General features: G+C 44.9%; 1 protein-coding gene across 1 annotated transcript in view; it reads right to left on the reverse strand.

Moving 5' to 3' along the window:
- Window positions 1-15,935, reverse strand: part of LOC111971911 (cadherin EGF LAG seven-pass G-type receptor 1-like) — a 94,330-nt gene that overhangs the window by 47,691 nt on the left and 30,704 nt on the right. The window contains 4 exon segments of the mRNA XM_023998694.2: window positions 3,966-4,054; window positions 4,683-4,798; window positions 7,882-8,104; window positions 9,859-10,515. Of these exon segments, the coding sequence (XP_023854462.2) occupies window positions 3,966-4,054; window positions 4,683-4,798; window positions 7,882-8,104; window positions 9,859-10,515 (1,085 nt within the window).

Genomic DNA, 15,935 nt, shown 5'->3' on the forward strand with positions numbered 1-15,935 from the left:
GAATACGTAAATTCCACAACATAACTTTTGGTCAAAAGGTGTGTGGTGTGTGTGTGTGTGTGTGTGGTGTGTGGGTGTGTGTGTGTGTGTGTGTGTGTGTGTGTGTGTGTGTGTGTGTGTGTGTGTGTGTGTGGTGTTGTTGTGTGTGTGTAAATATGGTCCGATTGCACTTCCTAAGGCTTCCACTAGATGTCAACAGTCTTTAGAACCTTGTTTGATGCTTCTACTGTGAAGGAGGAGAGAATGAGAGCTGTTTCAACTAGCGGTCTGGCAGAGTGCTATGAGCTCAGTCTTGCTCGCGCCCGTGAGAGTTAGCTGCGTTCCATTGCATTTCTAAAGACAAAGGAATTCTCCGGTTGAAACATTATTGAAGATGTATGTTAAAAACATCCTAAAGATTGATTCTATACATCGTTTGACATATTTCAACGAACTGTAACGGAACTTTTTGACTTTTCGTCTGGACCTAGTGCTCGCGCCTCATGATTATTGGATTCGTGACCTAAACGCAAAACAAAAGGGAGGTATTTGGACATAAATTATGGACTTTATCGAACAAAACAAACATTTATTGTGGACCTGGGATTCCTGGAGTGCATTCCTGGGAGTGCATTGATGAAGACTTCAAAGGTAAGTGAATATTATAATGCTATTTCTGACTTCTGTTGACTCCACAACATGGTGGGTACCTGTATGGCTTTGTTTTGTGTCTGAGTGCCGTATCAAAATCAAATCAAATGTATTCATATAGCCCTTCTTACATCAGCTGATATCTCAAAGTGCTGTACAGAAACCCAGCCTAAAACCCCAAACAGCAAGCAATGCAGGTGTAGAAGCACCTGATTATTGCATGGTGTGCTTTCCGTAAAGTTTTTTGAAATCTGACACAGCGGTTGCATTAAGGAGAAGTGGATCTATAATTCCATGTATAACACTTGTATTTCATCAACATTTATGATGAGTATTTCTGTAAAATTGATGTGGCTCTCTGCAAAATCACCAGATGTTTTGGAAGCAAAACATTACTGACCATAACGCGCCACTTAAACTGAGATTTTGGATATAAATATGAACTTTATCGAACAAAACATACATATATTGTGTAACATGAAGCCCTATGAGTGTCATCTGATGAAGATCATCAAAGGTTAGTGATTAATTTTATCTCTATTTCTGCTTTTTGCAACTCCTCTCTTTGGCTGGAAAAATGGCTGTGTTTTTCTGTGACTAGTTGCTGACCTAACATAATCGTTTGGTGTACTTTCGTCGTAAAGCCTTTTTGAAATCGGACACTGTGGTGGGATTAACAACAAGTTTATCTTTAAAATGGTGTAAAATACTTGTATGTTTGAGGAATTTAATTATGAGATTTCCTGTTGTTTGAATTTGGCGCCCTGCACTTCCACTCACTGGCTGTTGTATATCGATCCCGTTAGCGGGATTTCACAGCCGTAAGAAGTTAACTATTTACTGTACATGAATGCTTAAAAGGCCGCAATTTTTTTTTATATTGGTAATTGGAATCTTTTTTTGGCAAGGAAAATATTGGATATCGGTATCAGCAAAAAATGTAATATCGGTGCATCACTAATGTTAGATGTTGTACACATGGGGAAATGTGTAAACCAGAAGACAGTCTAGGACCAGGCTCATGTCTCTTACAGCTTACAAAATGATAGTGTATGTCTGCATAGACCAACTATGAATGTATGTATGAATAGGGCACCGTAGTGACAGTCGTGGCCAAAAGTTTTGAGAATGACACAAATATTAATTTTCACAAAGTCTGCTGCTCAGTTTGTATGACGGCAATTTGCATATACTCCGAATGTTATGAAGAGTGATCAGATGAATTGCAATTAATTGCAAAGTCCCTCTTTGCCATGCAAATTAACTGAATCCCCCAAAACATTTCCACTGCATTTCAGCCCTGCCACAAAAGGACCAGCTGACATCATGTCAGTGATTCTCTCGTTAACAAAGGTGTGAGTGTTGAGGAGGACAAGGTTGGAGATCACTCTGTCATGCTGATTGAGTTCGAATAACAGACTGGAAGCTTCAAAAGGAGGGTGGTGCTTGGAGTCATTGTTCTTCCTCTGTCATCCATGGTTACCTGCAAGGAAACACGTGCCGTCATCATTGCTTTGCATAAAAAGGGCTTCACAGGCAAGGATATTGCTGCCAGTAAGATTGCACCTAAATCAACCATTTATCGGATCATCAAGAACTTCAAGGAGAGCGGTTCAATTGTTGTGAAGAAGGCTTCAGGGCGCCCAAGAAAGTCCAGCAAGCGCCAGGACCGTCTCCTTAAGTTGATTCAGCTGCGGGATCGGGCACCACAGTATAGAGCTTGCTCAGGAATGGCAGCAGGCAGGTGTGAGTGCATCTGCACCACAGTGAGGCGAAGACTTTTGGAGGATGGCCTGGTGTCAAGAAGGGCAGCAAAGAAGCCACTTCTCTCCAGGAAAATATTCAGGGACAGACTGATATTCTGCAAAAGGTACAGGGATTGGACTGCTGAGGGCTGGGGTAAAGTCATTTTCTCTGATGAATCCCCTTTTCGATTGTTTTGGGCATCCGTAAAAAGCTTGTCCAAAGAAGACATGGTGAGCGCTACCATCAGTCCTGTGTCATGCCAACAGTAAAGCATCCTGAGACCATTCATGTGTGGGGTGCTTCTCAGTCAAGGGAGTGGGCTCACTCACATTTTGCCTAAGAACAAAGCCATGAATAAAGAATGGTACCAACACATCCTCCGAGAGCAACTTCTCCCAACCATCCAGGAACAGTTTGGTGACGAACAATGCCTTCCAGCATGATGGAGCACCTTGCCACAAGGCAAAGTGATAACTAAGTGGCTCGGGAACAAAACATCAATATTTTAGGCCCCAGCAGGAAACTTCCAGATCTTAATCACATTGAGAACTTGTGGTCAATCCTCAAGAGGCGGGTGAACAAACAAAACCCCACAAATTCTGACAAACTCCAAGCATTGATTATGCAAGAATGGGCTGCCATCAGTCAGGATGTGGCCCAGACGTTAATTGACAGCATGCCAGGGCGGATTACAGAGGTCTTSAAAAAGAAGGGTCAACACTGCAAATATTGACTCTTTGCATCAACTTCATGTAATTGTCAATAAAAGCCTTATGAAATACTTGTAATTATACTTCAGTATTCCATAGTAACATCTGACAAAAATATCTCAAGACACTGAGGCAGCAGACTTTGTGAAAWTTAATATTTGTGTCATTCTCAAAAMTTTTGGCCACCACTGTACATTCTCACACTACTGGGTCATTTTCAAAGGTTTAGCAAGGCCAAAAACAATTAATATCTTTCCAGGAACAGTACTSTCAGTGGGTTCCATCTTTGAAGGTGACCACAATAACTTCCACTGCCAATAAACATAAAAAATCCTGCATAGAAAGCCCTGGATCCAGAAATACTTCTCTGTTTGAGGCCATCCCGTTTAGTTACACAGGCCTAACCCAGATTGTCTTTCAAAACAAGAGAACAAAGCTCAAAATGGAAACTCAATAATTTTATTCTTTGTCAATACAACGGCCTCAAATCAACTCTAAAATCGCCCAAAACAAAGACTAGCGTGTCTGTTCCCATGACAACCCTTTCAAAATCTGGACTCTGTGTGGAGTTTGAGGAGGCTGGGGGGATAGTATGAGTGCCCTACTTGAATGACCTTTGGCCTGGAGGTTTATGAGGGCACTTCATCTGGGTTCATAACATCCTAATCCTACTGGTGCTCTAGTAACTGTGATTGAAGGATTTCCAAACAATGACCACCCCCCTCTCCCACCACACCACTCATCATTTACCCCACAGACCAAGCGTGGTCTGGGTGTAGGCACGAAGCACAACAAGTAAACAGAGACATGCATCATTCTTTTAGTGATCAAATCTTATGTTATCATGATAGCCTCCACCTATCCAGGATGTGTGCTTACCTTGTTGTAGTAGTGTAGCTGTACTCTATGCCACTGACCATCACTGACCCCACTCAGGACAAAGGGCAATACGGTGGTTTTGGCTTCTCCTAGAGCGATGGAAACAGGACAAAGGAAACAGGAAAGAGTTTAATCGACACAGAATCCATTCCAACTGAGTTTGGCCCTTTTCATAGATACCTCCTCTCACTTCTTTCTTTCTTTGAAGTCACAACMCTGAGTGTGTGACACCCAATGGCAGCCCTGCAACTTGGTTTGGTATAAAGCTGAGGGATGGGGCTGGGGAGGTTTGGTATAAAGCTGAGAGATGGGGCTGGGGAAGGTTAAGAAAAACATAACCCTTTGGACCTCTTGAGTTATTTTAATATTGGTGCTACTGATCCAGATCAGTGAACACTACTTTAGTTAGATAGACTGTCGGTTAATGATTGTTTACTTAGGCTAATACCTCCATGGCACTAATTCCCTGCCAAACTCAACATAACACAGTCCACTGGGTGAACTGCATAATCACTGTTTACTCTCAATTTTCTCTGGTATCTGAGGGTTGGCTCCAAAAACTCTGACCCCTGCCCAGTTGGTCAGAACCTCCCTGTTAATGAGATTTAGTATTTCACAGAGAGGGGGATAGGAGAGGGACGTGAAGTGAAGCAAAGGGAACAGAGTAAATGGAAGAGTCTGGTGGCCATCTCTTCTCTGCATCCTTTACGTCCTCACCTGCTGAGAAGGTGAGCTGGATTTGTTCCTCGATGATCTCCAAGGCGATGAAGTCGTGCTTCTCGTTAAACCTTCCGTTGTAAAGCAGCAGGGCATTCTTCTCTCTGGTGGCAAACCTGCAGGCCATACAGGAGGTCAGACAGGAGGTCATACAGGAGGTCATACAGGAGGTCAGACAGGAGGTCAGACAGGAGGTCATACAGGAGGTCATACAGGAGGCCATACAGGAGGTCAGACAGGAGGTCAGACAGGAGGTCAGACAGGAGGTCATACAGGAGGTCATACTGGAGCAAAGGTCACATTGATTGTACAGTACAGTACAGGCTTGGGGTAAAAAACATTTCAATTCCAGAAGTACAATGAAATTCTAACTGCAAAATTTGGAATTGGAAATTAATTTACTTTCTGAATTGACTGAAATTGAAATGGAATTGACCCTAACCCTGGTACAGTATATTATCAGCAGTATATTATCATTGATTGCATACTATATTATAACGTATTATACAGTACAATATATTATATTATCATTGATTATACAGTACAGTACACTGAGTGTACAAAACATTAAGAACACCTTCCTAATATTGAGTTGCCCTCAGAACAGCCTCAATTCGTCAGGGCATGGACTCTACAAGGTGTCGAAAGAATTCCACAGGGATGCTGGCCCATGTTGACTCCAATGCTTCCCACAGTTGTGTCAAGTTGGCTGGATGTCCTTTGTGTGACGGACCATTCTTGATACACACGGGAAACTGTTGAGTGTGAAAAACACAAACCGGTGTGCCTGGCACCTACTACCATAYCCCGTTCAAAGGCACGTAAATATTTTGTATTGCCYATTCACCCTCTGAATGGCACACATACACAATCCGTGTCTCAATTGTCTCCAGGCTTAAACCTGTCTTGAGGTAATGAAAGAACGGGGGAGAGTGGGACACATTGAGAGACAAATGAACCTGGGAAATGACAGACAATGAGAGTGAAAAGGGAAAATTGAAAAAAATAATCATATTGAACTAGAGACAATGAGAGGAGCAAAAGGAATTTGGAAAATTACGGAGGGAAGGAGGATTGGTGCGGACAGGCATAGAGCTAGTACTGGGAGCCATTCCGCTGTGTGTCATGAACCCTTTGGCACGTAGCGGGTACGGACACAAAAGTCAAAAGCCATATGGCACAGGGCAGCGTCACAGGAAACCATGATCAACAAAGCCAAACATCTAGAGTCCCTTGGCTCCACGCATCACTTCCTGTTTTTACCTTTGCCAGGGAACCTGAGCTGGACGCTAGGAAGAGATGTTTCACTACAGCCTTGATATATAAAATGTCACTCCAGGCAAGCTCTTAAACTTTTAAAGTATTTMAAATTAAAAATGAATACTATTTGAACCAATATCTGCACCTAACCACTGGATGAAATGGCTTGTGCTTCTTTCGTGAAAACAGAACACAAATGTCAAGGCTGATGTACCAGCACTGTGATTCAGCACTTCTGTGATTTGAGGTTCAGATGTGCCTATGCCTAAGCATGTCCAGTGAGTGAGACAAGAGAATGGGGCGATGTTTATTTGTGTTTCCATGGATACAGCCATTACTGCTTATTACAAAGGGTTGTATGTACAGTACCAGTCAAAGGTTTGGACACACCTACTCAKTCAAGGGTTTTTCTTTATTTTTCCTATTTTTTACATTGTAGAATAATAGTAAAGACATCAAAACTATGAACTAACACATATGGAATCATACAGTAACCAAAAAATTGTTAAACAAATCWAAATATACTTTAGCAATTTCAAAGTAGCCACTCTTTGCCTTGATGACAGCTTTGCACACTCTTGGCATTCTCTCAACCAGCTTCATGAGGAATGCTTTTCCAAAAGTCTTGAAGGAGTTCCCACATATGATGAGCGCTTGTTGGCTGATTTTCCTTCACTGGGTTGTGGCCAGGTGATTGTGGAGACCAGGTCATCTAATGCAGCACTCCATCACTCTCCTTCTTGGTCAAATAGCCCTGGAGGTGTGTTGGGTCATTGTCCTGTGCAAACCAGATGGGATGGCGTATCGCTGCAGAATGCTGTGGTAGCCATGCTGGTTAAGTGTGCCTTGAATTCCACAGTGGGAAGCACACATGCAGAGATCATCCGTACACCTACTCTGCATCTCACAGCGGTTGGAACMAAAAATGTCAAATTTGGACTCATGAGACCAAAGGACAGATGTCCACCGGTCTAATGTCCATTGCTCGTGTTTCCTGGATCAAACAAGTGTCTTCTTCTTATTGGTGTCCTTTTGTAGTGGTTTCTTTGCAGCAATTCGACCATGAAGGCCTGATTCACACAGTCTCCTCTGAACAGTTGATGTTGAGATGTGTCTGTTACTTGAACTCTGTGATGCATTTATTTGGGCTGCAATTTCTGAGGCTGGTAACGCTAATGAACGTATCCTCTGCAGCAGAGGTAACTCTGGGTCTTCCTTTCCTAGGGCGGTCCTCATGAGAGCCARTTTCATYATAGCCCTTGATAGTTTTAGCGACTGCACTTGAAGAAACTTTCAAAGTTCTTGAAATTTTCCATTTTGACTGACCTTCATGTCTTAGTAATGATGGACTGTGGTTTATCTTTGTTTACTTGAGCTGTTCTTGCCATAATATGGACTTGGTCTTTTACCAAATAGGGCTATCTTCTGTATACCACGTCTACCTTGTCACAACACAACTGATTGGCTCAAACGCATTAAGAACAAAAGAAATTCCACAAATTAACTTTTAACAAGGCACACCTGTTAATTGAAATGCATTCCAGGTGACTACCTCATGAAGCTGGTTGAGAGAATGCCAGCTGTCATCAAGGCAAGGGTAGTTATTTTGAATAATCTCAAATATAAAATACATTTTGATTTGTTTAACACTTTTTTGTTTACTACATGATTCCATGTGTGGTGTTTTCACTATTATTCTACAATGTAGAAAATAGTAAAAAATATATAAAAACCCTTGAATGAGTAGATGTATCCAAACTTTTGACTGGTACTGTATATTCAGACATGGCGTTAGATGTGTACCATTTGGCTCAGTACTATGTCAAAAAAGCTCCAGGTGTTCTTCAATGCAAAGAGAACCCCCCCCCCCAAAAAAGCCACTCATACACACGTACACATTATTATAGAGACATGTTATAAGACACATAGGTGTACTTACATGAAGGACACWGTGAAGTGAAACCTCTGCCGTAGCCCTCTGAAGGTGATGAAGGACTGGCCAGGGAAGCTGCGGGTGCTCATCTCACAATAGGGTTTCTGGTACTCCCCTGGGGGGCACTGGCACACAAACCCCCCCACCAGGAGATCCACACACCTGGCCCCGTTCTTACACACCCCCGGGACGCAACGGCCAGAGCGGGAGTTCACCTCACAATGCTCACCTGTAGGAAGGGAAAAGGAAACGGGTGGCCCAGGTGAGCAGGTATAAAAAAACTGCTGAGTATTAAAAACTGAAAAACTGTTATTGACAAAAGTTGAGGTAGGTGTCTAAACGAGTACACATGTTCTCYTTTAAATCCTCCTTTCAGGCCTTTATATTGTGATGTGTCCAGGACGAAGCCCCACAAATATATTTTGGGRAACAAGCTGAAATCAGTCAGGTTTTCAGCAGACACAAGTTCAACTACATTACAACACAACCTACAAGCTAGTCTGAATGGACTCAGAAAGAGGGGGGTTGGGACCCAACCCCCATTCACAAGCATGTCAAAACACAGCAGATTGTAACYACCATGCTCTGTGACCCAGACTGACCCTTGGCTCTTTGCTGGAACCAAACGGCTTGTGGCATAATGACAACAGAACAATGGAGTGTCTTTGGCCAAGCAGCAGGCCACCTTGGTGGTCTGTAAGACACCTGTCACGACCCATCAGCAACCCACACTGACACTGTCCTGCCTGGTTAACTAGACCTGAGATGTGTTCCGGAGGTGACACCATTCAAATGGATGCTGTTTTCCTTTCCCTAACAGCTTGGGGTGACCATTAAGGGGTCACGTACTGAGCTGAAAGATAGCTCCCAATAAAAAAAACAGGAAAGGWTCATTTACAGTATGGTAACAATGTATCACACGACAAGGCTTTTATATTGAAGCGATAGAGAACAGAGACAGGGAGACTACAGAGAAATGTGTGTGGAAAGTGAAGTGGTATTATGTCACCCTTTAAGGGTCATTGTATTACATATTATGAAAGAGAGCACCAAGGAGTCAAGAGATGATTTTCCCACAGGTCAAAAGGAACATTGTCAACCCCACAAGGTCTTTGCATTCCAATGTGCCACTACCAGATCTATTTCCAGCTCCTAGTGTGGGGTGTTGTGTGTTGCAAATTACCCTGACAAGATCTGGATAAAAAGAACACCTGACTTACGGGGCACGGAATTCCAGCAGGTAATGACCCGACTGCAAGACAGATAATCTCCGGTTAGGAGGGMATTACAAGGGATCTTTTTCCCGAAAGTGTGAGAAACCTGAGGCCAACACTGTCAGGTCAACCATCATCAGCCACGTTATGACTTGAGACTACCTGGAGCTRGCCAAGAGTCTTCAAAGCATAGAAGGCTAGGGTTTGATTAACAGGTAATAGCCTCTGCAGAATCATGGTTTTGGCTGTGGGCCATGTCTTTAATATAGCAGGAATATTAAGCTCTATAGACAGAGGCTCTGTCAAAGCAGATGTGAGTCTCTCGGTGGGGTAGGCATGTTTCTATCTAAGTACTAATGACACAAAGACTAACCCTAACCCTAAACCAATGACAGAAAGACTAACCCCTAACCTAATGCAGAGAGACTAACCCTTAATGACAGAAGAATTACACGCGTAACCTAATGACAGAGAGACTAACCCTAACCCTAATGACAGAGAGACTAACCCTAACCCTAATGACAGAGAGACTAACCCTACCCCTAATGACAGAGAGATTAACCCTAACCCTAAAGACAGAGAGACTAACCCTAACCCTAATGACAGAGAGACTAACCCTAACCCTAATGACAGAGAGACAGGAAAGAAAGACAAAAGCAAAATCAGAGTGAAAGGTGAAAGAAAGACTGACGTGAAAAAGAGCAGATCAAGAATGGGGTGAAAGGAAAAGAGTCAAGTAGGAAACCAAAAAGTGGATAACAACACTCACCGGTGAAGTCCTCCGGACACGCACAAGTGTACCCGCCTTCCCTGCTCCGGCACTTGCCGTTATTCTGGCAGGGACCCGAGTAGCACAGGTCAATCTCCGTCTCACAGTAGTCCCCCGTGAAACCTGCTGGGCATCGGCAGCGCAGCCCCGTCACCGGGTKGATAGGCCTGAACAGCACCGTATCCGAGGACAGGAAGGGTGCCGAGCTGTCGAACCTCAGCACCGACACACACTTCATGTAGTTCTCACAGGGCTCGCGGAGGCAGATGTTATCGTCAAAGGGTAGCACACGCTGGCTGGACACCAAGGTGAGCAGAGTCCGGTTCAGATAAATCTGCTCCTGCAGGGCTTCTGAGGGGAAGAAAGGTCCAGAGGGGATGGTGCCCCCGGATCCCCCAGTAGGGTGCAGGACGGAGAAGGTGACGTTGAGGATGCTCCCCTGGACGTGTGTGTCCTTCTGGATGTTGAAGACGAAGACGCCATCAGGGCGGGTGGACAGGACCGCTGCCACGCCCTCCATGAAGAGGGCGAGCAGCGGGGACAAGAAGAGCTCTTGGGACATGTTCTCAAGGCGCACCGTTATGCTGTTGGTCAGCATGTCRTCGGTGATGATGGTGACACGCAGGGTGCAGAGGGCCGTGACACGGTGGACACCGTCTGGAATCAGAGACAACCAGGATCAACCAGGGTCACAGAATCACACTTTAAAGATACATTAAAGACACAAAGGTCATGTCAGTCAACATTTAAAAACATACCCCATTAACCTAATTGCAAACAAAGCACTGCTTTTCACCTCTGCTGGCTTGTTCCACTTTAAAGTAATGCCTTTTGGTTTGAAGAATGGTCCAGAAACTTTTCAACTTCATCACCACAATAAAGCAAGATTCTTCAACAATGATCACTAGAGAATGATTCCTACTGACTGTGCCCACTTTTTCATCCAGTGCCAAATCCAAGGTAAAACTCCAACCTGTGAACATTAGCGCAGACAGTGATTCCTCCATTTAAACTGAAATTTCCTGACAGTGTTCGACTGGTGCTTAAATCTCACAGCACCTTCTCACTTTTATACAAAGAGTTTGGGGATTTGGGATATAGGCTAGCAAAGTAGGTAGAAGCACTTTCAAGTTCCCTGTTGCAACACTAACAATACAGTGAATGAATAAATGACATGGTGTAGTGTTCCTTGTCAGTATCTGACAGACATAATGTCCAATACATCATCGCCCTACACCATAGCCCTTACCTCATTAGCCTCTCCTACAACCACGCCCAGTCCCTTACACCATTCCCGTAACTTACACATCGCTTCTTAGCTCCACCCATCAATACACCCATTCGCCCTTACGACAGTAGCTCCCCTACACCATCTACTCAAATACAAACATCAGCCCTACACTCTCGTTCTGCTGTCCCCATATCACCTCAGATTGCCATTAACCAATTAGCACCTTAGCACTCTATACGCACACCTTAGCAACATACCCGTTACCACCATAGCCTTTACCCCCCCAAAAACCAGTTCCCGGGGGGGGCCCCCCACGGTCCCCTTTGCATAATACCACTGCCCTCTTATTCTCATTCCAGGCTGCCTTCCTAACATTACCGCTCCAATCACTTGCTCCTTACCTTCCAGATGCCTCCCTACCACCACTAGCCCTACACCATCTTCCAATGCAACATAGCCCTACACCATACCTTACACCATAGCCTTACACCACTAAAGCCCTACACCTATCGCCCTACACATAGCCCCTAACACCATAGCTCTCCTTACAGCCCATAGCTCTACACCATAGGCCCTACACCATCTTCCATACAAACATAGCCCTACACCAATCGCCCTGACTACCATCCGCCCTTATAGTTGTAAGAGATTTGACAGACTATGCTGAAACCAGTGGGTTGAATAGGGTCAAGGGAAAACCTTTATTTTTTTTTTTTCCAGATATTTAAGGCTTTGTTTTGGCGTGCTCATCTTTCTCTCCTCCTGATGGTTCTCCACATGTAGCCCCTCTAACCATGGTGAACGCAGAGTGGTATATTACCAACACAAAGAGGACAAGGTTTCGACTCTTGTTACACCTGTCTCTCACATTACTGTCAACTCAGCCAGACAACGCAAGCGTAGACACAACAAAGCCCCCCCCCCCCCCCCCCCCCCCAACACACACACACACACACACACGAAAGATCCCCAGTAGCAGCTGGTCATACAAAGACATATGGTGCTAAGACACACAAAGGTTTGTAGACAAGAGATTCTGTACTTGTGACCTTGATATGCACCACATAATTACAAGGAACATGTATTTGTGTATATTAAGTATCTACAATCTGGGAAACTCTACCTCAGTCCAAATCAATGCGTGTCCTATTCCGTTTACTTTACCTCAGGATCCAATGACTGCATTCCCATTACGTCTTTCAAAACCCACTTAACAAGATGAGAACGAAAGCTATCTGAATATTTGCCTAAAGAACATCTTTCAAGGCTTTTATTTGTGTTGTATCATGCAATACAATATAAAAGCTGTACATTTGAGGTGAACATTAAATAGGCCTACCAAGMCCATCCTGGTAAATAATCTTAAGCTATAAAATGCTTGGATCACAATAGAAATTCGAAGGCAGTCTGACTGAAGACAAACAGGGTGATACACAACCAACAATGTGCTAAAGGCAAGGCACTGTACATTTGGTCAGATGTCTGTTCCCTGCATTAGCATTTATTATAAGCGGTTAGGTGGTTAGATCAAATTGGTTACATAAACATAGGATATGGCGAATGTCWCCTCTGGGTGGGTCTAAACTATTAATAATGATGAACTATTGCATATCTACAGCATATCTTTGCACTGTAAAATGAGAAGACTTGTACAAACAGAAGAAATATGCAATAAATTGAAGAGGCAGCATTTGCCAGAGAACTTGTTACTTCAGTTTAAAAACACAACAAGGTCCATTCAAGGGCAAATAGCGGATGACAAGGTTGCACATACCACCAGCAAACAAATGAACTACTTCAAAAAATCTAAATGGTTTTTCGCTTTAAATTAAAMGGAATAGTCTGATCAGCAATAATGAATTAGTAGGCAGTAGCGTGGTGGTGCAGACCCTGGTAATAAATAGTGCATTAAAATCCCAGTCTAACACAATTACAACCCAGTCATGAATTCAGAGAGCGGTCTGCTTGGCACCCATGACATAAAGAGCACCTCTTTGGCTTGTGTGCCAACTCTAGTGGCGGGTATCTCAGTGTCCGACAGACACACACCAGGGTGTCCTGTTTGCCTGGGCATGCGAGCATCAGCACATTTCCTAGATAACGAGACCATTCCTTCAAACGAGACGATGACAAAAGCCAATTGGTACAGTTATCAAACGCAGATATTAAGACCTTTGAAAAGGGACTGGGTTAAGGTGAGCTGTGTGTAGGACTGGGTTAAGGTGAGTTGTGTGTGGAACTGGGTTAAGGTGAGTTGTGTGTGGGACTGGGTTAAGGTGAGTTGTGTGTGGGACTGGGTTAGGTGAGTTGTGTGGTGGGTCTGGGTTAAGGTTGAGTTGTGTGTGGAATGGGTTAAGTGAGTTGTGTGTGGACTGGGTTAAGGTGAGTTTGTGGTGTAGGACTGGGTTAAGGTGAGTTGTGTGTGTTGGACTGGGTTAAGGTGAGTTGTGTGTGGGAACTGGGTTTATAGGTGATTGTGTGTAGGACTGGGTTAAGGTGAGCTGTGTGGGGACTGGGTTAAAGGTGAAGTTGTTGTGGTGGGCTGGGTTAAGGTGAGTTGTGTGTAGGATGGGTTAAGGTGAGTTGTGTGTGGGACTGGTTTTAAGGTGAGTTGTGTGTGGGACTGGTTATTAGGTGAGTTGTGTGTGGGCTGGGTTAAGGTGAGTTGTGTGTGGGACTTGGGTTAGGTGAGTTGTGGTGTAGGACTGGTTACGTAGGTGAGCCTGTTGTGTGGGGATGGGTAAGGTGAGTTGTGTGTAGGATTGGTTAGAAGCAGTGAGTGTGTGTGGGACTGGTTAGGTGAGTTGTGTGTGGGAACTTGGTTTAGTGGTTGTTGTGTAGGGACTGGGTTAAAGGTGAGTTGTTGTAAGCGACCTGGGTTAAGTGGTGCAGTTGGTGTGTGTGACTGTGGTTATATAAGGGAGTTTGTGTGTAGGACGGTTAAGGTGAGTTGTGTGTGGGACTGGGTGAGGTGGGTTGTGGTGGGGACTGGGTTAAGGTGAGTTGTGTGTGGGACTGGGTTTAGGTGAGCCATGTGTGTGGGACTTAGGGTTTATAGGGTGAGTTTGGTGTGGGACTGGAGTGAAGGTGAGTTGTGTGGTGGGACTGGTTTAAGGTGAGTTGTGTTGGGGCAACTGGGTTAAGGTGAGTTTGTGTTTGTAGGAACTGGGTAAAGGTGAGTTGTGTGTGGGACTGGGTAAGGTGAGTTGTGTTGTGGACTGGGTTAAGGTGAGCTGTGTGTGGGACTGGGTTTAAGGTGAGTTGTGTGTGGATAGGTTTAAGGTTGCGCTGCGTTGTGTGGGACTTTGCGTTTAAGGTGAGTTTGTGTGGTAGGACTGGGTTAAGGTGATGTTGGCTGTGTAGTGACTGGGGTTGAGGGTGAGTTTGTGTGTTGGGACTGGGTTTGGTGAGCTGTGGTGTGGGACTGGTTTAAGGTGAGCTGTGTGTGGGACTTGCGGTTAAGGGTGAGTTGCGTGGTGGGATGGGTTAAGGGTGAGTTGTGGTGTGGACTGGTTAAGGTGAGTTTGTGTGTGGGATGGTTAAGGTGGAGTTTGGTGTGTGGGGACGGGTTAAGGTGAGTTGTGTGTTGGGACTGGGTTAAGGTGAGTTGTGTGGGTGACTGGGTTAAGGTGAGCTGTGTGTGGGACTGGGTTAAGTGTGAGTTGTGTTGTAGGACTGGGGGTTAAAGGTGAGTTGTGTGTAGGCTTTGGGTTAAGGTGAAGTGTTGTGTGACCTTGGGAGGTTTGACTGGGTTAAGGTGAGCTTTGTGTGGGACTGGGTTAAGGTGAGTTGTGTGTGGGTGGACTGGGTTATAGGTGAGTTGTGTGTGCTGGTAGGGAACTGTGTGTGGGTTTAAGGTGAGGTGTGTGTGGGACTGGTTAGGTGAGTTGTGTGTGGGCACTTGGGTTAAGGTGAGTTGTGTGTGGGACTGGTTGTGTGTGTGTGGGACTGGGTTAAGGTGAGCTGTGTGTGGGAATGGGTTAAGGTGAGTTTGTGTGGTGAGGACTGGGTTAAGGTGAGTTGTGTGTGGGACTGGTTTAAGGTGAGTTGTGTGTGGACTGGTTAAGGTGAGCTGTGTGTGGGACTGGGTTAAGGTGAGCTTGTGTGTAGGACTGGGTTAGCGTGAGTTGTGTGTAGTGACTGGGTTAAGGTGAGTTGTGTGTGGGATGGTTAAGGTGAGCTGATCTTGTGTGGGACTGGAGTTGAGGTGCTGTTGTGACTGGTTAAGGTGAGTATTGTGGTGTGTGGGACTGGGTAGAGGTGAGTTGTCGTTGTGGGAACGTGGTTAGAGTGAGTTGCTGTGTGGGACTGGGTTATAGTGAAGACTGTGTGTGCGGACTGGAGTAAGGTGAGTTGTAGTGTGGGACTGGAGTTAAGCGTGAAAGGTGTGTGTGGGACTGGGTTAAGGTGAGCTTGTGGATGGTGGACTGTGGGCGACTGGGGTTAAGGTTGAGTTGTTGTGGGACAGTGGTTAGTTTGAGTTCGTGTCGGGACTGGGTTATAGGTGAGTGTGGTGTGGGATCTGGGTTAAGGTGGTTGTCGTGTGGGACTTGGGTTAAGGTGAGTTTGTGTGTGGGAACTGGGTTAGAATGAGTTGTGTGTAGGATGGGTTAGGTGAGTTGTGTGTGGAGGGACCTGGGTTTTTTAAGGTGAGTTTGTGTGTGGGTGGTTAAGGTGAGCAGTGTGTGGGAATGGGTTAAGGGAGTTGTGTGTAGGACTGGGTTAAAGGTGAGTTTGGTGTGGGACTCTATATATGCATTTATGGACAGGGAGTGACAGATGGAGTTCAGGTCAAGCAGGGGGAACGACGGATCCAATGTCACCATTAGCCATTAGCTTTCTCTCT

Source organism: Salvelinus sp. IW2-2015, linkage group LG13 (genome assembly GCF_002910315.2).
Source record: "Salvelinus sp. IW2-2015 linkage group LG13, ASM291031v2, whole genome shotgun sequence".
NCBI lineage: Eukaryota > Metazoa > Chordata > Actinopteri > Salmoniformes > Salmonidae > Salvelinus > Salvelinus sp. IW2-2015.